Here is a 26,094-nt window from a genome sequence, read left to right on the forward strand (position 1 = left end):
GAACACCCTAGCAACATGCAAAAACCTTTTTATTATTATTATCAGTCAGTCAGAATGGAAATCAGCTGGCTGACCAGCTTAACACCAGCTTGTCTTGGCTGGGAGACCAACTAACCAGATTAACACCGGTTTGGCTGGACTGGCAGACCATCTTAACACCAGTTTGGCTATGTTGGGAGACCGACAAAACCAGTTTAATACCAGCTTGGCTAGACTGGGAGACCAACTAAACCAGCTTGGACAGACTGGAAGACTAGCTAGACCAGCCAAAAACCAAGTTGTATATGCTGGGAAACCAGCTAAACCAGCTTAATGCTAACTTGGCCAGCCTGGGAGACAAAGTAAACCAGTTTAACACCAGTTTAGCCAGACCGAGAGACCAGATAGACCAGCTTAACACCAATTTGGCTAGGCTGGGAGACCAACTAAACAATTTTAACACCAGTTTTGCCAGACTGGGAGACTAGCTAAACCAGTTTAACACAAGTTTGGCTAGGTTAGGAGACCAGCAAAACCATCTCAACACCAGTTGACTTAGCTGTAAAACAGACTAAACAAGCTTAACACCAGCTTAGCTTAGCTGTAAAACAGACGAAACCAGCTTAACACCAGCTTGGCTAGGTTGGGAGATCAGCTAAACCATCTTAACACCAGCTTGGTTTAGCTGTAAGACCGACTAAACCATTTTAACTCCAGTTTGGCTGGATTGGCAGACCAGCTAAACCGGCTTAACACCAGATTGGCAGATCAACTAAACAATCTTAACACCAGCTTGGCTGGACTGGGAGACCAACTAAACCAGTTTAATGCCAGCTTAGCCAGACTGGCAGATTAGCTAAACCACCTTAACTCCAGCTTGGCCAGACTGGAAGACCAGGTAGACCATTTTACCATCAGTTTGTCCAGGTTTGGAGAACAGTTAAACCAGTTTAAACTATCTTAAAGACATGCTTTAGCCTTTTAAAACCACCTTAGTCAGGTTTAAGATGGTGTTTTCATTTGGGCTGTCCCATCTGATTGTTGTTTTGACTTTTTTTTTTTCTCTCAGAACATGTCAGTGCAGTGTGCGAGACTGCGTGGAGGTGTGAACGCGTGTACGTAAGCGTAATCTTAGCGACTCTGTCCATGACTACGTCTGAGTGTATGTGCATGTGGATTTGCAGGTCCTGTATCCACAGGGTGCTTTGTTGCATCTTTAATTCATGGCGTCTGTAAATGTATAATTACGACACTGCTAAGAAGCTGCTAGCACTCCTTTCGCTCTACTCTGAGGATGTGTCCACGTTGTGAACTGTGTTGTAGACTGGTATGATGGAGAGATGATGGCAGAGAAGGGAGAGAGAGAGGGGGATGATGTCTTTCCCTGATGCTCTAATTGCTCTGTGGCAGTCACAGCTGGTTGGGGTTGTTGCCATGTCACTGTGATTTGTTCAGTCTGTGAAAGCTTGGGAGAACCAGGGGCCAATTTTGTAGATGGAAATGGCAGACATTTGTATGTGTGTGTCTGTGACACAGTCAAACTAAACACACAAATAAAAAGCCCATTCACAGCTGAAAAGGTCATAAATGTGAGTGGAGTGGAGCAGAGGTTTCCTTTTTCCTGATCAAAGAATTCTTTCATCACTCCATTCCAACTCCATTCTGGCTTTTCAGTTTCCTCCAGATTTTTGTTTTTGTTTTCAGAGAAAACTTGTTTGAATTTTACTACATAGCTTACATTTTGATTAGTACTTTGTGTAGATAACTTGAGAGGAATAGTTCAGCCAAAATGAAAATTCTGTTATAATTTACTCACCCTCATGTCGTTCCAAATCTATATGACTTGTTTTCTTATGTGGAACACAAAGAAAGCATTTTAGTGAATATAATTGTCACTCTATTCAGTACAGTGACAGTTTATAGTGACATACATTTAAACCTTAAAAAGCACCTAAAAATATAATTAAAAGTAGTCCAAGCGACTTATGCATCAAGTTCCTAGTCGTCTTTGACATCTGTTACGCTTTCATTAGAAGCTAATTCACAGTGGCTTTTTGTTCCACATAAGAGAGAAAGTCATATGGATTTGAAATGACATTGGGGTGATAAAATTATGACAGAAGTTTTATTTTTAAGTGAACCGTTCCTTTAACATATGTTACGCTCATGATGTAGGGGTATCAGAGCAATCTTGAAAGAGAAAACACAGATGCTCCAACTTTCATAAAACCTGCTCCCCGCTCCACACAAAGGCATGCAAATGCGCACCCCACGCCGCACCGCACAAATACTCTGCGATACAATTAAACAAATGCCACAAAGCACCAGAAAGTTTTATATTTTCCGTTAATGTAACTAAACTCCCTCTGTATGTTCTCCACCTTCGACTCTGTGTGGGTGATCCACAAGCTCACACACAATAGCAGAAATCACATCAATTTTTCACTTGTTCTTTAGGACATCAAATCCAGCTAATCCTCTGGCTTAAGTGAAAGAGCAGGGCAGCCGTATCCTGCACTGTGTGAGGCTGCTTTGAGCAAGTACTCTTTAGTCATACCTTGGAGGCCCTGGAGGTCATGAACCCCTCAATACTCTGTGCTTCCTCCTTTCAGAGAGCCCAGGAGCGCTTATTGATGAGGCTGACAAGACCATGTGATGTATTTTTCAGCACGATGAAGCTCGCACATGCTCCTTTTGGACTCGTCAAAGTGTTGATGTGTTTCTACTTGGCCCCCATTTGGGGGAAACTGGCTAGCGAGACAGACAGAACAGTGGTTGCAGCAGAATGTCAAACCGAATTTTGTATCTGTTTAATCTGGGTTTACTGTGTTATGAAATTGGCTGCAGGGGCTCTATGGGAAATGGCATGCTGGAAAGTCAATTGCTTGCTATAAGTGAATTGGTAATTTGGGTTGTGGTCGTAGTTGTAGTGGAAAGTCGGTAAAGATTTTATTTTCTACCAAACACACAAGTATACTGTTACAAAAACAGTTTATCATAAATTTCCACAGTATCTGTTTATCGTGCATTTTTCTTAAATTATTTATGGTACATAGTGCAAATAGTGACCTCAGTAAGTATTTGGACAATTTTGGACACTTAAAGGGGTAGTTCACCCAAAAATGAAATTCTCTCATCATTTACCCACCCTCATGCCATCCCAGATGTGTATGACGTTTTTCTGTTGAACACAAAGATTTTAAAAAAAATATCTCAGCTCTGTAGGTCCATACAATGCAAGTGAATGGTACCCAGAAGCTCCAAAAATCACAAAGGCAGCTTGAAACTAATCCATGCGACTCCAGTGCTTTAATATGTCTTCTGAAGCGATGCAATCACTCTGGGTAAGAAACAGATCAATATTTCAATCCTTTTTTACTATAAATCTCCACTTTCACTTTCGGAATATGAAAGTGGAGATTTATAGTAAAAAAAAGGACTTAAATATTGATCTGTTTATCACCCACACCTATTATATTGCTTCTGAAGATATATTAAACCACTGAAGTCACATGGATTACATTTATGCTCCTTTATTTGATTTTTGGAGCTTCTGTTCACCATTCGCTTGCATTCAATGGACCTACAGAGCTGAGATATTTTTCTTAAAATCTTCATTTGTGTTCTGAAGAAGAAAAAGTCATACACATCTGGGATGGCATGAGGGTGAATAAATGATGAGGTTTTTGGGTGAACTATCTCTTTGTCACACTTAATGTACACTTTTTTTTTTTTTTGCATTAGTTTCAAAATATCAAAACTAAGTGGCTTCTGCAAACAAAGGGTGCATTTTCCCAGATCTTTCTTAGCCATTAACTAACTGGTCTCAAGGTGATTTTTAGTGGATACATGATGTTCTAGCAGAGTAACCACAGATGTAGTTCATCGCAATATCTATGGTCATACGATCATACGTTTGACAACCAGAAAGTCTCTTTATCTTGAAAAATATATCTGTAGTTTTAGAATTTAAAACACAAATGTGGTTTTGTGAAATGTTTGGTTTGAGTGTGCTTGTGCTATATTTAAAATAAATGACAATTGGTTGGATATTTTGTTTTACAATTCAAAGGTATTCGTGCATTAAGTGTGGCTTAAAGGAATGTTTCGGGTTCGATACAAGTTAAGCTTAATTAACAGCATTTCTGGCAAAATATTGAAAAAAAAAAAAAAAATCATGCAGTAAGGAACTTACAATGGAAATGAATAGGGCCAGTCTATAAATGCTAAAATACACACAGTTTCAAATGTATAGCCACAAGATGTAAACAATATACATGTTAACATGATTTTAGTGAGATAAAATTGCATACTAACCTTTTCTGAATTCAACTTTGCTAACCCAGTATTGGATATAACTTTACAGATAGAGTTAGTAAGCAACTTTATCGCACTAAAACACGTATTAGTGTGAACACGTATAATGGTTACATTTTTGTAGCTATACTTTTGAAATGGTGTGTATTTTAGTGTTTCAGGACTGCCCCCATTCACTTAAAAAAAAAAATAAAAAATTTTTTTAAAGTCATTTTTTGTGGTAATCAACATTATGCTACAAATGCTGCTGATTGAGCTTAATAATGTATTGAACCTGAAACATTCCTTTTAAGTGTTCAATTACTTTTTCGTGCCACTGTATAGTAGTTAGCCACTGAAATGTACATATTCATCAGGCACACATTTTAAAGCTTGGTATCTAAGGAAAGATTGGTGTGCATTTTGAATCCATGCTGAGTAGTCAAATGCTTTAATGGGTGATTTGCTGATTCAGATTGTTAGCTCTAGTGAAATAGTACAAATAGACAAAGTTCTACCAGGCAGCTTGGCCACAATTAGTGTTTGTCTTGCACTGGGATGCTGGGCAGACCCCAGGACAGACATGTGCGAGTTAGGCACAGCAGAGTGGAGATGCTAATACAGACTCAGGGTAAACATATCCAAGGCTGCTGGGAAATCAGGGGAGGTGATGTGACCTACTTAAGAGAGAAGGGATGCTGTGTAAACATGAGAGAAAGAAGGGGCGGGCAGGAAAAGACCAGATTGGCAGGTGGGCCCATTTTGAGCTTTGCCCAATTGGTGTAACGATTCGAGGGCGGCAGTAACGCACATTGCTCGCTGCACATATTTTGCCCTGTTTATTTATATGCATGTATGCACATGTCCCATGATGCACCGGCCCTCCCAGATCACGAAATTTCACACCTCTGATTGGTTCATTCTCCAGATGGAGTAATATACACACGGCCAAGCACACAAACACGCACACCTGCTCAATGATGAGCAGGAGCCTGTGGCATTACTCACTGTAATGTGGAAATGTCACTGCACACTCGCACACAAAAGCACATCTGAGATGCTCGCACAGTACACATTTACATTTACACATTTACTGATAGATTTCTGTCTCACAAGCCAACCAATGCCCATTCTCCAGGTTATGTTCTCTAGGTGTGTATCACCTCACATTCTCCACCATATGCCACTTAGAATTTACTACAGTGTGCAGTATGCATTAACACGTTAACTGTAAATAATCATGAGATTTATCTTGATTGAATTATTTTAAACCTACACTATGGAAGATTTCTAGTTGAACAAAATACCATTATTGAGCCAGTACATACAGTAAATTAGCATTCACTTCTTCGGTAAGCCTACAATAATTATTTATTTATAGCTGTCTGGTTTGGTTTTATTTCCCTCATGTCCGTAATATGCTATGCAGATATGCTACTTTCTTGCTCTGACAACATATTTTTTCAGATATTTGTCTTGTTGGACACATGTCTGATCTGCTCTGATATGGTAATCACAGGCAAACATGGGTGTACCTTAAACCAGGGTTTTTCAAGGTTTTTCATTCCAAAGACCCCCAAATATGACTATCCCCTTGGGAGGGACCCCCTTTTTTAGAAATAAAGGCAGCTATATATTTTAATGTATATAAAAAACAAAACAAAAAAAACATACCGTTTGAGAAAAATAGTAAGCATTCCAGTACAAAGACATGTTGTTTCCTAAATTTTTCCAAATAATATAATTGGCCTTCGCCTTTTATATTGTCATTGTATTAAAACCCAAACAGATTTTCATAAAGTTAAATGCTGATTTGGTTTTTAATTTTTTTACTTTTTAAAATTATGTCTGTCAATAGAATAAAATAATAAATCTATTGATTTAGTCTTTCAAAAAGCAGAGTGAAACCGTTATAATAATTTAAATTCAGTAAATGTGTTATTTTTGTTGCATTTAAAGTTGAGATTTTTAATATCTTAATGTTAACTTTGACTGCCTTAAAAATACATATTGTAAAAAACAAAATCTTAAATTTCCGCGGACCCCAAAGCACCCCCTTGTGCCCCCCTTTGGGGTCCCTGGATGCCAGTTTGAAAACCCCTGCCTTAAACCATCAGATTCATCCACACAGAAGAGCAGTGCAGAAGCATAACTGACATAAAAACAAAACAAAAATGTTCCTCCACAAAAAACATGCATTTTTCAACCACAGATGTCGATAGACAGCCCAGAATTCTGAAGTGTAGCTTTAATCTTTTGATAACTGTTTATATTTTCTAATTATTTTTATTTGGTTGTAATTTCTGTTTTATTGCTTTAACAAAGCAACAATCTTTCCGAATACCCCCTGAAACATTCTTAAGTAACCCCTGAGGTATGTGTACCCCCCAGTTAAGAATTACTGCTGTACTTTAAGTATTGAACACTAGCCAGAATGCATCTAACTTTTGAGATCCAAACTACTTATAACACATTCTCTTAGAAAAGACAACCTTTCAAATCAGGCCTATTTTTAAGAGGACTGTATACGATTAAGTTTGCATGCTCACAGACACGATCTTCCACGCATCACATTTCACATCCCCTCTGAGATAAAACAATCATGTGATCGTTTCTAGCTCATCTCTCCCCTGGGTTGCTGTGATGGTTTTCTGCCTGTTAGAGCATGCAGGGTTGCTAGGAGCTCAGAAACTGTGGGATCTCTTTCCATCTATTACCATCTCTGTCTCTTGCTTCCCTTCACCTCTGCTGAAATTCTCTCTATTCAGCTCTCAAGTACTTTCTTTTTCTTGCCTGCAAATTTTAGGAAGCAACTCTAATAAAACTCTATTTTCTCTCTCTGTGTTTCTCTCGCCTCTCGGCATGGCAGGTACAGGTCTGTAATTGTATTTAAAAGAATAGTTCACCAAAATTTAATTCTGTTATAATTTACTCACCCTCATTTTGTTCTAAACCAGTATGACTTTCTTTTTTATGCAAAACATAAAAGGAAATAATTTAATGAATATCCCGTTGGCTAAATTTAATACAATGGTAGTACATAGTGACTCACTTTATCATTTAATAAAGCACCCAAAAGTGTCATAAAAGTGGTCCATGCGACTTGTTTGTCATAAGTGTTGTGAAAGGCAAACAATCACTTGTATGATGAACAGAACGTAATTGAATTCAACGGGGCATTTATTACAGTTCGTTATTTCCTTTTGTCTACTGCAGAAGAAAGAAAGTCTTATGGGCTTGGAATGACATAAATTACACTATTCCTTTTAAAGATCTAAAATGACCCTCAAAACCTTGGATGTGGAAGACCATCATCAATTTTAACATTTATTTCAGCCTTGCTCCTATTGCAGAGCTCTGGCTTGCTTTCCTTCCTTTTCTGATTTCTTTGTGAGACTCACTTCCTCCAGAAGTCTTGCTGTGACCCAGATCAGTGGCGCTTCAGCAGAAATCCTGTCCTAAAGCATCCATCTGATGATGAAAAGCCAAGCGCACAGCTTTGGATTGCTGCTGAGGCTGTCCTGTCACATTTATCTTTAACATGTCTAAGCCCAGCTGGACAGATCAGCACGGAACTCGCCAGATAATGATGTGATGATATTTTGGTTTCGATATGGTTTCTGCCATTTTTTTGTGTGCATTTGAAATTAGCGATAGTTTGTTAGAGGAATGGCTCACCCAAAAAGGTAATTCTTTATTTTCTGACCTTCATGTTGTTCCAAACCTGTATGAATTTATTTCTTCAGTGGAATACAAAATGTGCATTTTTGAAGAATATCCTGGCCCCTTTTCCATATAATAGCCCCTTTACAGCCCTCACATACAGTCCCGGTACTTTACCATTAGTAAATTTCAAGATGAGAACTCTAGAGAAACGGTACACCCAGTAAGACTTTTTCCCTTTTGCGTTAGCGCTCAAAGTAACTCCCGCATTGACGTCATCTAGGGCTATTTACACTTGGCCAAATCAATGTGTCTCCGGCAAATGGATATCTATCCGATCCTGTGCTATATGCAAATAAAACAGAGCTCACTTCCGTGATTATGCTAATTCCGGGCAGTTAATTGTGCTTTATTAATTGATTCCAAGTGAATTTTCCCAGCGCACGCATGTCTGTGTATGGGTGTGCTATATGTTTTTCCCCAAGGGGCTTCTTGTAGATAAGACGCGTCTCGTGCGTCATCTGCGCTTTAGTTTCAGTTTCATCATCGACCTGGATCAAATAAATAAGGAAAACAGTTCTGTCTCTCCTACAACATGCATTCGTCTCTTTTTTGTTAATATTTGCTGCACGACGCAAGCCCTAGCAAATATTCGGTGACAGCTGTTATGTTTCGCATTTTTCCTATGATGACGTAGAGCTGTTTGGGTAGGGTAAAGTTTACATATGTGACTTGAACAGCCAGATGCATTTAGACTTGACCAGTTTCGTCTGGAATACGTCTCGAGGAGGGTGGCGCCCCTCGGCTTGAAGCAGTGCCCAAAGGGCCTGGATGAATGAACAGCAGTGAAAAAATGACTAAGTCAATGCATTTGGAGCAGGTGTGCTCCAGGGTCTCACTGATGGTGAGTGAAGCCAGGGAGGATGGCTCCCCTCAGCTTGAATGGCATACCTGAGCCCCCTGGAAGTGCAGATGAATGTGGTTTGACGAAATATGCAGTTGGGAGCAGGTGAGTGAAGCCTGGGAGGGTGGTGCCCAGAGGCGAAGGGTGTAAACACTGGGTCAATGCATTGGGAGGAGCGGTTCCTCCAGACCCTCACTGATGGTGACTGAAGCCTAGGATTTCATTGGCCCTGGATGACTAATTAACATTGGGAGGAGCGGTGCACGCTGAACTCTGAAATGGAAAACATATTAAAAAAGCACTATAAACCTATTTATCAACACAATCTTTTTTACAATAAAGACTTTTATGACTAAATATACAATACTATACTGAACTAATCGCTCATTAACTGATAAAAGTTGTATTTTGATGCAAGTTAAACACACAGTAACAGGCATGCAGCACTTTCCTCTTGTAAATAAGATTACACGAGGGATGCGTTTATAATAGATTTCATTTACCCACTTTTGATAAACATCATATTTATGTCTGTCATCCCATAAAAAAAAAAAAACATTGAAGAAATCACTAGTTTCTATGTAGTCACACAGAACAAACAGTACAGATGCGATAAACGTCTCCCATTGAAATCACGCAGGAGTTCTGTTCACCCATCGCGCACACATGTGAAACAGGTGATACTCTTTGGATACTTTGTTGGTTTTATGTTATTTCTGTTAAGGGAATTGGAAAATTAGCGCAGTCCTCTAAATAGCAGGTTAGCAGGTACAAGTTTGTTTACTCATGGCGGCATTGCTTTTCTCATTGCTTTGTGCATCATACGTGTTTGACCAATCATAGGCTGCAGTACCTCAAACAGTCCCTTTTCTGGGGTAGTAGATCCTACTCCAGAGTAGGAGCTAAAGAGTCCACCTAAAGTCCCTCTAAACAGCTATAGTGCCTTGTGTGAATACGACAAAACGTACCAGTTCAATAACAGTACTTAAAACAGTTTTAGTCCCTGCAGTGTGAAAGGGCCTAATGTAAGTTAATGATGACTGGCGATGTCAGTCTTCAAAATGACAAGTTAAAAGCACCATAAAAGTCTTCTGAAGCCATATGATTGCTTTGTTTGAAGACAGGATGAAATTTAAGTCACTCACGTCTGACTGAATCATACTTTGGGCTTTAGTACGATATCTTTGAATTGGTTGATCCAGTTCACACAAGGCATTTGAATCTGACTGATCTGGTTTCTCAGACAAAGCGTATGACTTCAGAAAAATTTTACTATGGCCCAAAGTTGTTTGAAACATTTTTATGGTACTTTTATGGTGCTTTAAGTCTTCATTGACTTTCATTATATGAACAAAAGTGGTCAGGATATTCTTAAATTCTTAAGATCCACGTAAGAAAGTAATACAGGCTTGGAGCGACATGAGTGAGTAAATAATGACAGAATTTTAATTTTGTGGCGAACTACTGTATTCCTTTACAGCAAATCTCAGTAATAAAAAAAATATTTGCTTGCTTTCTATCAACAACATTTAGGCTGTAAATGACAGTGAAATCATGCCTTATCTCTCTGATGCTTGTCTCTCTGGGTGGCAGAAGCAGTTAACAGCATAAAATCAAATTTTCGCTCAATTTAGCATTATGAAATTACTCTTTTGGATTGCCATGGTGATGCTTGTATAATCTCTGGTGAATTTGTTGTTCATTAGCATGTTTTACGTTGTAAGTGGTAGCGCGATCGATGTTAAGCAATCTTAGCTAGTACCCAGAGCACAACTGTAATGAAGCCAAGGCCTCTATGGCCATTACATTCCTCTGTACAACACCCAACCCTTACAATACCTCCATTGATGTCTGTGTCTCTGGTGTGCATATCAATGTTACTGTGCTGATGATTGTGATGTGGATGCCAAAGGCTGAGACGGAGCACAAATGCAACAGTAAATGACTGCTGCCGTTTGGTTTTTGTGTGCGTTTGTGTGTGTCAGTGTTTTTTTTTTTTGTGTTTTTTTTCCCCTCAATTTGTTCTTATTGCTGGCACAGGTACTTGTGTCGATAGTTACTCTATTTTTGCAGGATGAATGTTTGCGGAGTTCAAGGGCAGCTAAATGAGATCTGTTCGGTTTAAAAAAAAAACTCCTGTGTAGGTAGTGACTGAGTGCTGCCTCCTGCGCCTCACCCTGAAGAGCTGTTTTGTTAAATCGCTCAGACACCTTTAAATGTTGCATTTACACCATTCAATCCAAATGACATGTTCTGAGATTCTGCAATCATGCTCAAAGGTTCAACAGGCAATTGACACATTCATTTACTACAATGCTCAGAATTTAACTGGCACTCATGCACAAAGTTTTAACACATCTGCTGCCCATGTTGTGTGATTGCTCAGTAAATATTTATGCTATTTTAATAATTTTTTCAGAGAAGAGTGTGGGTCTCTGAGCTATGTTTTTCCTCCTTTACTCCTAAAATTTAACAAGCTTTATTTAAAAATAGTGTTTGGATATACTTTAGCAATATTGCATTTACACCTGGAATTCCAATGCATCTCCAGTGAGATTGAATTGAAATCCGATCGCACTTACCCTCCCAAAATGGAAAGCAGGATTTACGGAAGAGAGTATTCTGTTCAGTCCGTCAAAGTGACAGATTATGATTGTTTTGCACAACCTCTGTATTAGCAGTGTTGGGTAAATTACTTAAAGTAATCAACTACAAATGATAAATTATTTCTCTGAAATTGTAATCAGATTATTTGACCAGTTACTCTATTGAAAAAGTAATTCCATTACTAATTACTTTTTTGTTACTTTCTAAAACACTTTTCCGCTCAACAAATTCAAAATATTGTTAAAATAATGTTTATTTCTTGTTCGTTGTTACAAGTCAAACTCAGCACCTCGCATTTCTCCTTCACAATGGACTCGTTAAGGGGCCATAATTCATGTATTTAATATAAATAATATATTAGAAATAAGCATAACCCTATAATGTACTTTAAAGTAATTAAAGTTTGTTACTGTAATCTGATTACAAAAATTTAAAATGTAATGCATTTTACAACTTTTTTACTAAAGTAATTAGATTACAGTAGCTATTTACTTTGTAATTGGATTACACCCAACACTGTGTATTAAATATTACTTATGTAGCTGTATGTGGATAATGCAGTCAGAACAAAGCATTACAATGGTCGAAACCCATATTTTTGTGTGTGTGTTTTTGTGTAGTCGAACTACAATCTTCCTCTCTCTGTCAATTATGGATAACACTACATATTTTTTTGGCTTACCTGCAGACGAATCTCAGGGTGGCGATGTGTGGCCTCCCTCTTTTCTTTTTCCTAAATTGAAAATAAGGCTGCTTTTTTTGTGCCATTTTAAATGCAGACTTTCAGAAATCTCTGTAATTTTCTTAATTGAAGTTTAGTCCATCAGACACATCAGCTGAGATAAGTCTAATGTGTATTCTAACCATCATTCTTTTTCCTCTTGGACAGGTATTCCGCAGTGGAGAAGGCATGGGCATAAGGCTGGACAGTGCCTCTGCCTTCCAGGGTGCTATCATCTCCCCTCATTACGACTCACTCCTGGTTAAAGTCATCGCCAGTGGAAAGGACCTGCCAGCTGCCTCTGCCAAAATGAGCCGAGCATTAGCCGAGTTCCGCGTCCGTGGAGTTAAGGTAAGACTTAGTCTCGTGTTTTTTAACTAAACTGCAAACGATTGGGTCCACATTGCAGTCTACTTTGACAGGAAGAGACCATGTAAAGCGACCAACCATAGTTTTTTTTTTTTTAACATGCCATTTATGTTCTGATTTATCTGAAATAGATCATAAGAAGTCTACAAACAGAAAATATTTTAAAAATAGCAGAAAATGTGACTTTCTACCAGTCTAAAAGTAGGTAGTGCAGACTATTTCACAAACATGACTCAGAAATGGGAATGTACAGTTCTGCTTGTGGATTTCAAGTTCAGGGGTTTTCAAACTGGGGGCGACAAGGAGGTGCTTAAATGTTCAGAGAACTTGACATTAGTATAGAATAGTTTGTGTGTTGTATCTTGTTGTCTTTAGCTTGCTCACTTGGATTTTTCTCTATATTGCTGCTTTTGGAATGATATTTATTGTGAAAAGCGTTAGCCTGTACAAATTCATTTCAAATTGAAAATGTTTCTGTTTTATACATCTAACAGTACTGTTAATACTGGGTAAAAACAAAAAAAGAGCAATATCAAATAATACAAAGTAAAAAATAAAAAAATTAAGATAATATTCTAATAATTCATTTTGGTTTTAGTACAAAGTCAATCAATTATTTTTACAAACAACATTTACATTTTATGCATTTGGCAGACGCTTTCATCCAAAGCGACTTACATGTTGGCTATAATATCACACTTACAGTTTTCTCCCACAAGGGGTCCCTTGCAAGGGCATCATCATATTTATGGATCCCTGGCATACGTTTTTTTTTTGAAAACTCCTGATCTAGTTAACTTGCTACCAAATTGCTTTAAACAGAACTCTGAATGTCTTCAACGAATTAAAGCCACTAACCTGGCAACTTTTGGCAATCCATTATTTCATCCTCAAAAGCCCTTGATGTATCAACCTGGTATCTTGTAAATTCAACTTAATAAAAAGACTTGTGTGTTTTAATCACAGAAGATGCATAAGGTCAGCCAATCAGATTAGAGCTTGCCAGATTAAGTGCTTTTCAGTTTTGTGTGCGATTATGCATCAGACGGTCAGCAAACTGTTTGTGAGCGGTCCGCGGTCTTATGATTTGAGGCCGAGATTGAATGCAGTGCCTGCATAAACGATCCAAAGCAGCAAAACTGTGATCACCCGAAACCTTTGAAAATCACTTCAGTTGCACCTTTGAAGGGGCTCTGCTGTGGAACTGAACTGAGATTATGCGTGTCATTATTCTTGTATACTGATCAAATGGATTGAGCAAATGCTTTAGTCAAGGAATATCATAGTGCAAAATGCTTAAAGTGGCTTCTTCAGAAAACACGAGAGACTGGAACACTGCAAACATGAAATAACAGACTGAGACAAAGTGATCAGATGAGAAGTGTGGTTTATTTCTGTGACGGAACCTATAGATTCCTTTCCACCTGTTAAATTTGCTATTCTTTGAAACATATCTGAACACCAGCCACTTCACGGTCTTGTCACACGTCATGCTGGCTGCCGTCTGAGCCTGTGATCAGATCTCGAGTGCGCTGGAGCTAAAAACATGCCATTTTGAAGATGTCAAGTTTTTTAAAAAAAAATTTTTTTAATCTCCCACAGATAAATCTGAATGCACTGGATAAGTCACATTAGCCCTTAGACAGTAATAAACACACACAATGTGGTATTTATTAGCACAATGTGATCTGAGTTTGAGTGAATGCACTAATGGCACTCTTGGCAAAAAGGGTGCAGACCTCACTGCTTTCTGATATGCCGCTTTAGGATGAAGGGAGGGCCGCAGATGAGAGAAGCTGTCAGGGAGTGTTTACACTTAATTAGCTTGAATAAAATGATTGTGCTTACATAAACCATTAAGGAAGGAACTTTCCTGTAAGTATCTTTAGAAATTAATTTTAGGTGGCACTGTTAAGAGAATCTATCCTGGTTTTTGCCAGTTTTATAAGTGGTGGGAAGGAGAACAGATGTTTCCTGGTACAACTGAGCTTTGAAGAGTCAGTAGTCTCAGGGCTCCAATAAATCATTAGGGAGACACTGGCTCCTAAAATGAAGCATTTAGTTGCCAAAATTATAGAATCGCTTGATATATATGGTTGTTTAGAAGCACCGTCAACCATGCTCAAGTTCAGTTTTGTGAATTAATTTTGAGGAACTATTGTATTAAAGGTTTACATGGAGATGCACCAGACTCTATTGTTTCTACTTTGTTAGAAGAACAGGTAGCAAGTGAAACAGATGCAGAAGATTATGCTTCCAACACCTAATCATTTTACTCTCAAACAAATTCTCCCTTTTAGTCCTTTCTACAGTAATTTTGCTTAACTAGCCTGAACTATAACCAATGCTATTATTATATTATTATTACAGTTCAATTGTTTTGCAACGAAACTCGGTGATAAAGGTGTATCTTTAACTACACGTTGTCATATCAACAAGTTGATGATTAGACACAAATCTCCTCAGCAGATGAATCTGATAAAACAGTGTATTGACACAAAGTTTCTCCATCTGTCACCAATGGCAACAAGATTATAAAATATATAATGTACAATTAGGTCACCCAGAAATGAAAATTCTGTTATTTACTTGTTCCTCCAAACCCATATGGCTTTCTTTTTTTCTGTGGAACACAAAAGGATATGTTAGGCAGAATGTTCAGTCTCAGTCACCATATCCCTTTAAAGGAATTGTTCACCCAAAAGTGAAAATTCTCTCATTACTCACCCTCATGCCATTCCAGATGTGTATGACTTCCTTTTTTCTGCTGAACACAAATTAAATTTTTAAGAGAATATCCCAGCTCCATAAGTCCATTCAATGCAATTGAATGGTGACCAGAACTTTTGAAGTTCAAAAAGTACATAAAAGCAGCATAAAAGTAATCCATATGACTTGTGGTTAAACCTATGTCTTCAGAAGATATGATAGGTGTGGGTGAGAAACATATCAGTTTTAAATCCTTTTTACTATAATTTCTCCTCCCTGCTCTACTGGAGTCTTATGGATTAATTTTATGCTTCCTTTTTGTGCTTTTTGGAGCTTTAAAGTTCTTGTCACCATTCACTTGCATTTTATGGACCTACAGAGCTGAAATATTCTTCTAAAAATCTTTGTGTTCAGCAAAAGAAAGTAATACACATCTGAGATGGCATGAGGGTGAATAAATGATAAGAACATTTTCATTTTTGGTGAATTATCTCTTTAACAGTTGTAATTTGTTGTTGGATTTGTGAGAAGCATTTAATACTCTTTCTTTCTCCCTCTAACATACATCTCAAACATCTAATCTCCGATCTTTGACTTGTGCACAAATTTTGAAAATTGCTCCAACAAGACTTTAAACACCTTTCAACATTATTTGTCCCTTCTGGGAATATTCTGCTGTCCATTCACTCTGGTTTTTTCGATCTAAATTCCCTACAGCTAGAGTAACTTTGTGATTGGACCATCTTGGAAAATTGCCTTCCATAAACTGTCATTCCACCCCATTTTTCTCTTTTTGCCTCTCCTCTCCTCACTCTCCACTCTTCTCTCTCTCTGGTCGAAGTCACACTCTTCGAACGGGTAAATCCTTGTTTACCCTGTAGACCTCATTCCCTTGTGTAACTGGAAAACCTGGCCTGCTAAATTCTCAGAATCATGTCAAGCTGCTAGGCATAATGGATTGCGCATTGTTGCGGCATGCCTTGTTATAATGAAGACTGATGAAGAACACTTCAGGACATGTGCAGAGTTCAACCTCTCTTGCTGCCTTAATTTACAGGCTCCCTCTTCCATCCACATTTGATTAATCTCCCTCTCTCTCGTCTTCACCGCATTAACACAGTGTGTTTTTTTTGCACTGTTTCGATCTCTTACACTTGATACAGTTGCAATCAAAATTATTCAACCCCCCTGACCAGCAATACATTCTGGTGATGTGAATTAAAACACATCAACTAAAACCTCAGTAAACAGTCAAAGTTTTTAATACACATTTGAGTGATTTTGAGAACAAAGGGTTCAGTTTACCCAAATTTTAAAATAAAAAATAACTAATTCTCTCCACAAATGTCATGTCAAAAATATTCAACCCCAAAGTCAATCATTTGTGGAGCATCCTTTATCCTTAATAACAGCAAATAAATGTTTCAGGTAAGTGTTCTCAGGCTTCGGACACCTCTCTATTAGAATGTTTACACATGAGCTTCCAGCTCATTGACATTCTTTGGTTTCTGTGCTTCCACTGCATCCTTGAAATCCCAACAAAGGTTTGCAGTGGGATTTTAATGATGGACTGAAAGGGCCATTTAAGGACATTCCACGACCTATCCCTGAACCAGACTTTGGACAACTTGGATGTATCCTTGGTGTTATTGTCTTGCTGGAAAGTCCAGTGATCACCGAGCTTCAATTTACACACTGAAGGCATCACATTTTTCATGCCAAAATGGCCTGATACCTGAAAGAATCCATGGTGTCAGTCGCATTGTCAGGATAGCCGTTTCCTGCAGCCGCAAAACACCCCCATAACAGGACTGACCCACCTCCATGCTTGACCGTGGGGATGGTGTCGTTCTTGTCATCACCTTGTCATCTTACTCCAGACGTACTGCTGACTCATGGGTCTAAAACTCATTTTCAGTTTAGTGTCATACGTCTATAAAACCTTCTTCCAGGACTCCACAGGTCTTTCCTACTTCTTTCCTATTACTTCTTGAATATTCAAGAAGTTTTGCTTTCTTCCACACCCCAAGAAGGTTGCTGTTGTACCATATTTAAAAAATGAATGAATGGTGCTGCCAACTTTGTCTGTTGGAAATTGAAGTGCCTTGGAAATGTACTTTTAGCCATGATCTTTCTTGTGTAATGAAATAATCTCCTCTATTAGCTTTTGAGACAGCTTATTTTTAATTGCATAGAAATACATTTTTGCTTACAATGCTAAACTTAAATTTTAAAACTTAAGTACCATTGAAGATTGATGACTTAATTTTGTTTTAAAACAATTACTTGTGTAGCCTTACATATTTAAGAAACAGCTACATGCAATAGGGGTTGATAATTATGACATAGCTGTATTTTTAAAATATCCTGCTATTTAGAAATATTAGATTATATATTCACACTATGACTTTGTGTCACTCAACTGATATAAAAATTCTGGGTCATCAGAAAAGCTTACCTTTGTAAATCCTTACTGTCTTGGGGGGGGTTGAATAATTTCGATTTCAACTGTGTGTGTGTATGTATATGTATATGTATATATATATATGTGTATGTATACATACATACAGGTGTGTGTATATATACACTATATTGCCAAAAGTATTCACTCACCCATCCAAATAATTGAATTCAGGTGTTCCAATCACTTCCATGGCCACAGGTGTATAAAATGAAGCTCCTAGGCATGCAGACTGCTTCTACAAACATTTGTGAAAGAATGGGCCGCTCTCAGGAGCTCAGTGAATTCCAGCGTGGTACTGTGATAGGATGCCACTTGTGCAACAAGTCCAGTCGTGAAATTTCCTCGCTACTAAATATTCCACAGTCAACTGTCAGTGGTATTATAACAAAGTGGAAGCAATTGGGAATGACAGCAACTCAGCCATGAAGTGGTAGGCCACGTAAAATGACAGAGCGGGGTCAGCGGATGCTGAGGCGCATAGTGCGCAGAGGTCGGCAACTTTCTGCAGAGTCAGTCGCTACAGACCTCCAAAGTTCATGTGGCCTTCAGATTAGCTCAAGAACAGTGCGTAGAGAGCTTCATGGAATGGGTTTCCATGGCTGAGCAGCTGCATCCAAGCCATACATCACCAAGTGCAATACAAAGCGTCGGATGCAGTGGTGTAAAGCACGCCGCCACTGGACTCTAGAGCAGTGGAGACGCGTTCTCTGGAGTGACGAATCGCGCTTCTCCATCTGGCAATCTGATGAACGAGTCTGGGTTTGGCGGTTGCCAGGAGAACGGTACTTGTATGACTGCATTGTGCCAACTGTGAAGTTTGGTGGAGGGGGGATTATGGTGTGGGGTTGTTTTTCAGGAGCTGGGCTTGGCCCCTTAGTTCCAGTGAAAGGAACTCTGAATGCTTCAGCATACCAAGAGATTTTGGACAATTCCATGCTCCCAACTTTGTGGGAACAGTTTGGGGATGGCCCCTTCCTGTTCCAACATCACTGCGCACCAGTGCACAAAGCAAGGTCCATAAAGACATGGATGTGCGAGTTTGGTGTGGAAGAACTTGACTGGCCTGCACAGAGTCCTGACCTCAACCCGATAGAGCACCTTTGGGATGAATTGGAGCGAAGACTGCGAGCCAGGCCTTCTCGTCCAACATCAGTGTCTGACCTCACAAATGCGCTTCTGGAAGAATGGTCAAAAATTCCCATAAACACACTCCTAAACCTTGTGGAGAGCCTTCCCAGAAGAGTTGAAGCTGTTATAGCTGCAAAGGGTGGGCCGACGTCATATTAAACCCTATGGATTAAGAATGGGATGTCACTTAAGTTCATATGCGTCTAAAGGCAGATGAGCGAATACTTTTGGCAACATAGTGTATGTGTGTATGTGTGTGTGTATGTATTATGTATGTAAAATCTCCATCTATGGCTTGCTCGCTCTCTCACTCACACTCATGTTGCTGCTCTCAGCAGGAGGGAGGCTGCTGTTCTCCTTTGGGGCTTGAGAGTTCCCTTGTTTTTATTACGCATCTTCAAATAGCCAATTTATATAGAACCACCACAAGATTTAATTAACCATGCTCCATTATTTGAACAGTTATGCCGTCCACCATTAGCTGAGGTAGAATGGGGAAACCAGCATCTCTCGGACTCCCTTGAGGTTTATTGTTGGCACATTTTAAAGGTCTGAATCAGGAGCAGTAAATGTATTGGACATCAGAAGTATGGGAAGACAGCTACTAATTACCAATTTGTTGTTTAGCTGATGCAACTTTTATTACACTTACTACAGTGCACTTCCAAAACTTAATATGAAGAGACAACTATGAGACATTTTTAGGTTGGTTTCCTCCGAAAAGTGTAACACTGTGGCTCTGTGGCATTATCAAAACATTGCTCTGTTTGTTTGAGCATCCCGACCAGCCTGACAGCAATATTAGCTTGATCATTGATGGACAGGGAGGGTGTTCTTGAAACCTGTTTGAAAACTGTAATTATTTTCGCAACTTTGGGGACACTATTGGCGCAAAAATAACACTTCAGCTTTAATACATCACTAAATGAAGCGGTATTTTGGAGCAAATAGATTAAACAAAGGACCAGAGGTTGGTCAGAGCTGTGGCGCAGTGGGTTGTGCACATGCTCAGGACATGTCATAACAGAAATTTAAAAAAACTAAGTGACCAACAAAATGTCTTCTCACACGCGTGGCTGGTTAGGACAAAAATCAGATTTTCATGGAAGCGATTTCTTTCACTTGTTGCTCTTTTACATTGTGCCTGGTTAGGCCCAACCCAATTATTATTGGGTATTAAATGCATGGAAGATGTCTAGAGTAGTTTAACAGTATAACGGATCATGGCCTGTGTTTGCATGTATGTGTTTTCCTCTGCTGTCCCCCAGCTTCAAATTAGAATGTACAAAAGTCCAAGATCAACGCACTGTATATATACTTACACTAAAGTATGTACTAGTACAGTGTGTAAAAAATTACATCTCCACATAATGACACACACACACACACAAGCATCCACTTATAGCTACCACTCACTGTGTACTCCAGTAAGTGTAAATTTATAGGTAAACAGTATTGTATATTGTGTGAACTGTAGTGAACAGTTGCAACTCAAACATACAGAACAAATTGTTCTCAAGGATTTTCTCTAGCGGTGAGTGCAAGGTTAAAGAATTTAAGTGGAGTAGAAGATTGAAATGTCAGCTGACTGTTGTGGATAAGGTTGTTTGAGGAAATTAGAATTTTAAAATACTTTCTTCTCAATCCAACTTCACTTTCTTTTTTTTCAGTCCACAAAGTCTGCTGTTTCAGTTTGTGCTGAAACATAACTCTTCTAAATTATCTTTACCTTTTAGTCTTTTTTTTTTTTTTTTTTTTTTTTATCCTTGCCAGGCCAGTCGTGGGGATGGAAAGCTAACCTGTATTTTGGTCAATAATTGGTATACTGTAGGTTGTTATTCTTCTGTATGTGATTTAAATGATTTCAAGCCCTTTGTGGGGGATATATATGATTAATTAATGTATGACTAGTACAGTTAAGTAAGATTTGTGGTCTATTAAAGGAATAGTTCATCCAAAAATAAAAATTCTGTCATTATTCACTCAAAAGGAAAATTTTGAAGAATATTTACACAACTTTTCCATGCAATGGCAATTTATAGTGACCACATCTGTCGAGCTCCACAAAGGACAAAAAAACACCATAAAAATAGTCCAGACTACCTATGCAGCGAATAATGACTTAAAATTTTACTCACACAAAGCTATCATATGGCTTCAGAACACTTGGAGTGTAGAGCTTGAGTCAAATGGATTACGTTTAAGGTACTTTTAATGGTGCTTTTTGTCATTTTTTGGTACTTTACTATTAACTGCTGTTTTGTGTTCCACATAAAAAATTCTGGCATTTAGGTTTGCAACGATGTGTAAATAGTGGCAGAAGTTTCATTTACAAAAGACTCATGCCAGTGCACAAGAACACACATTCATGCTCTGACAACCTTCTTTGTAACACCCTGTGTAGCACTTTCATTTAAAGAATTGCATTACGTTGGCCATTATTGAATGCTTCAGTAGGTGAAAATAGTGTTCAAGACCGATGTTTGAAAGAACAGACTATTTCTTTTACAAGTAACCTCAATTAGAAACCACAGGAAAATGCTTGCCTTGAAGAAAGGGATATGAAGAGAAAAATAAATTGGTGCCAAGGCTGCGTCCCTACTCAGCAGTGCTTTATGATGAATTAAAAGATTGGAACGTTTAATTTTGTTTTCTAGCACTGTCCTGCTGCTTTTGAAATACTTCTGCTGTGCAGGCCATGTTGTACATGGCTCTAAAAATAAATAGTCATGTTCACTGAACATTTAGTTCTCCCAATGTCATCCTCCAGTGCTTTTCCATCTCTGCTTTTGCCTTCTGTCTTTTCTTTTCTGTTTGCACTGCCTTTACTCTTTGAGGGCTGCTTTCATATGATATCAAGACATGTTCATCAGTGTCAGGATGTTGAGCCATGTCAGGAGCCTGGAGGCCGTATTGAATACGAGTGGAAGATGTGGAGAGTGAGAGACGTACAAGTGAGACTGGAGGAGTCTCTGCAGGAAGGCATCAGACAAAGAGTGATGGAAGCTGACTAAGACTAAGAACCCTAGAGAGAACAAGAAAAAAAAAACAGGAGAAAAGCTATCTCGCTAGTAAATATGTTAAATTGAATCAAGCAATGCAATCTCAAATACACCATCCTATTCCCCCCGGAGAGTCACGGCCATGAGTCTGAAGTGTGTTTTGTCCTTTTGCACGGTAAAGCGGTACTTCTTTAGTGCCAACCTAAAGAAATGTAAAACCTAAAAATTCTGTAATTTACTGAATTTTAAAAGCATTGAAAGATAATTTAAATTGCTTTCTGTCATTTTGACAGATACAAGTGATGAATCTGGTCTACTTTAGAAACATTACCCACAGTAAAGGATGCTAATAGGGATTAGAATTGAAGAAAAGTGGAGAAAAAGTTTTTAAAGTGCTCCTACAAAAATAGGCCAGCAATAAGACGTAAGGATTTTGTGGAGAAAAACAAGAGATTCCAAGTGGAATAATTAATGAGATATTTTTAATCAGGTGACCAGATCACAGGACGAAGTGTCTGTTGTCTTTTTTGCATTGCGAGAGCAGAATAAAAAGAAAAAGCCAAAAACATAAATCCAACTTATCATATGTTACATAAAAAAAATGCCATGCCTTACAATATTTTACTCAACAATGACAAGGTAACTGAACTTTGTTATAGATGCAATGATTTCAACTTTTGACTAAGTCATATAGAACAGAAAGAAAATGTACAATCCATTCTATCCTCCAACTAATGAAGAATGATGATTTGTATAGCCCAAACTCTGGTCCTCTTAACAATGCAGAAGTACTGCTTTTTAATAATACTCTGTGTTATTACTGTGGCAATTTAATGCAGCAAACCTCCTACAATTCTCAGAAGAGTGGAACTGATCTACCTACGGCTCCACGTGATCCTTGTCTGTCAGCATGGTGTCGCAGAATCAATATCTACCTTTACTGGGATGAAGAAAATTGTTTGGCAATCACTTTGTGCAGCATTTATTGTCACCAGTGGACTTGTACAGCCCATTGCCATTTGTTTGTCAGTTTCAGCCTTTAGTTGATTGAGGCATTGTAGTTCTCTGGTAAATCACAGTCGATGTGGTAAATATTGCCTCTGTTGGCTTCTCTCATCATTATTGCTGAACAAGTTCTCCCAACGGCCTAGAGGTGTTCTCATCACAACCCGCAGTTTGCCTCCAGCGAGATTCTCCCACAAGGATGCTGTCACTTTTATCAAGGTGCTGTTGCTCATAATCCTTAATAAACTATTTTTGGAATGCTCTGGAACTTGGAAGTTCTGATACTTTCCCTCAAAAGTGCACATGTTCTGACCATATTAATTTATCTTCTACAAATGACTATGAAAACAAGGGTGCTACAAGCAGTATCACCATTGCTCCGCCACGAAGGTCAATGGTGAGAAAAAGTTCTAACTCTCTTGTTTTGCTTATTTTGTACATATGAGGCCCCTTTCTATACTTGCATCACTGATTCTTGAGACATGGGACAAAACATGTCCCGCATTTTACCTGTTACTTTTTAAAATAGTAACATTTACACTTTGGAACTGATCAGACATGATCACTGGAATGTCCTTAACATAAATGTACCATTCCATTTGATTTTCTCTTTATCAGAATTATGAAATTACATTATCAATTCCTCCTCCCACACAACCACCTGTCCTCTGACCATAATTTAATATTTCATATAGTTTATAATATATATTTAACAAAAACAAAATATGTATCTTTTAAAGATTACTATTTCCTGACAGAAGGAAAAGGTTAATCTTAGAAAAATACCTTTTTATAAGGTTTCACAGGGGTGTCTTGTGTTTTTGACAGCACTATCAGATACTTATAAAAATGTATAAAAAATGTGGCAAAATCAAAGTCAGTCTTAATTCTGAAGGTTCTCTTTCCATATTTCACCAGCTATGAACTCCATAACGGCGCACAGGTGCTGGTTAGTTTTATGGTCTTTCATCGTTTTATTCATTGTGCTTATATTAACTGTGTCCCAACCATAAGTCAACTGCGTCATACAAACAGTAAAGAAATTGTTTGGAATTTTTAGATATTATCCCTCATTTTAAATAGGTCCTGTTAGTAGCTAGCACCATCAGAAACCCTTTAACAAAGCCAACATACTGACTTTGTTTAGGTATTTGCCAAAATCTCTTAACCAAGACTCCTAGAGCTTTAAAGTTACATTCACCACACTGGGCACAGACCTTCAGACTGTTCTGGAATAGTGTACTAGTAGTGTTTTTTTTAACTGATCAGACTGGCATTTTTCGCACAGCGGGCAATCAAATCTTCAAAAAAAATATCATAGACTTAAATTGACGGAATCTTCAGATGGGCCAACGGAATGCTCATCAATTCAAACTCAAACTGTTAAAAATTCAAATGTAGGGGGCCTGGGTAGCTCAGTGGTGAAAGACGCTGGCTACCATCCCTGGAGTTCGCTAGGTCGAATCCCAGGGCGTGCTAAGTAACTCCAGCCAGGTCTCCTAAGCAACCAAACTGGTCCGGTTGCTAGGGAGAGTAGAGTCTCATGGGGTAACCTCCTCGTGGTCGCTATAATGTGGTTCGTTCTTGGTGGGGCACGTGGTGAGTTGAGCGTGGATGCTGCGGTGGATGGCGTGAAGCCTCCACACGCGCTATGTCTCCGTGGCAACGCGCTCAACAAGCCACGTGATAAGATACACGGGTTGACTGTCTCAGATGCGGAGGCAGCTGGGATTTGTCCTCCGCCACCCGGATTGAGGCGAATCACAACGCAACCACGAGGACTTAAAAGCGCATTGGGAATTGGGCATTCCAAATTGGGGGAAAAAGGGGAAAAATCCCAACAACTGTAAACTAACACAAACATGGTTTTAAATTGTGCTCTCTCTCTTTCTATCTGTCTCTCTATCGTTCATATACCTGATAGTTTATCTGACTTGCTAGCCAACTAGTTTGTCTGTTTGTCGTACTGTAATGTCTGTATAACCATCAAACTTTTAAAACTCTTAAACTTTCAGACAAGGCTTTGTCAAGCCAACATCAAGGTTTGACTTGACAAACTTTACCTATCTAGTTATAAGTATTTGACACCATTATTTTTTTAATCTGATGGTGGTTTCTCATGGTGAGTGTTAAGAAAGGCCAATAATGTGCATTTTGTAAGAGAAGCAGAAGATTGCTCCTAAACATAGGTGAATACCTCTGAACATGTTGAACAAATTAATCCAAAATCATTCCTTGATGTATAAAATTTTATTTTTTTAGTTTTGTGGCCTGTTTTGTCCCATACTTCAAGAATCAGTGACATGTTATTGCAGATTATAGCACATTAGATGAAACAAATGTGTGACTACATGAGCTTATATATCCCTTTGGATCTTAAAATCTGCGCAGTGTTCATTCTCTCACTTCTCCATGAAAAATAAAGAAGGTGCTCACAGGAGAACAGAATCAAAGCTTGAGTAACAGAGGAGCGGCATGAATAGAAAACAGCACCTCACAACCTTAAAAGGTATTTCTTAATGCCTTTTCAAAGTCCTGGTTAGCGGCACTGGCAGCTGAGGCCTGTTATGAATGAGAAATCTCACTACTGATGAAGAGAGAGCTACTACTAGTGAGAGTGAATGGACCCTGGGGGCACTGGGGAGGGGAAGATGGGGTTGACAGCTTGAATCCCCAACAGAAAAGCTCCTGTCAGACTCCCACATACTTGTTGTGTCCCATTAGGATGGAGGGTGGGCCTTGATAAGAGTTGGAGGAGAGGCAGAAGAGATGGAGAGAGCAGGCTAAGGTTACTGGGTAATTCTTTGTTGGCAGCGGGGATAAGAGAAGGGGTGGTTTAAAAGTCACGGAGGTGGTGCTCTTCTAAAAGCTGTGTCTCTTCCCTCTCCTCTTCTTGCATCTTCCCGTCCTGCTTAAATTGAAAGCAAAGTGGGAACATCATGACCTACAGGCACAGAGAGATGTGAGGAAGTCAAAATCCAAACTTTACAATGTTCTTTCTGTCCTTTCTACTTGGTGTTGGGATTCTAAGAAAGGAGCTCAGACAGTAGGGGAGAGAACGCAAAAATGAGAAAAATACAAGTGAGAAGGCTGTTTCTTAATTGAAGGTATTACCATACACTTTTATGATCCAGATTGTATCTTTTGTCTGTTTTTGACCAATTCTTGGTAAAGAACTACACAATCTATGACTCCGAGGAGGAAAATCCACCAAAAAGATAATTGCAGCAAACCGCCCACTTTCATG

General features: G+C 38.7%; 1 protein-coding gene across 1 annotated transcript in view; it reads left to right on the top strand.

Annotated features, from left to right (window-relative positions):
* Nucleotides 1-26,094, top strand: part of LOC127429062 (pyruvate carboxylase, mitochondrial) — a 185,594-nt gene that overhangs the window by 82,098 nt on the left and 77,402 nt on the right. The window contains exon 10 of the mRNA XM_051677822.1: nt 12,339-12,521. Coding sequence (XP_051533782.1) covers nt 12,339-12,521 — 183 coding nt within the window. The remainder of the gene's footprint in view (nt 1-12,338; nt 12,522-26,094) is intronic.

Source organism: Myxocyprinus asiaticus, chromosome 38 (assembly GCF_019703515.2).
Source record: "Myxocyprinus asiaticus isolate MX2 ecotype Aquarium Trade chromosome 38, UBuf_Myxa_2, whole genome shotgun sequence".
NCBI classification, from domain to species: Eukaryota; Metazoa; Chordata; class Actinopteri; order Cypriniformes; family Catostomidae; genus Myxocyprinus; species Myxocyprinus asiaticus.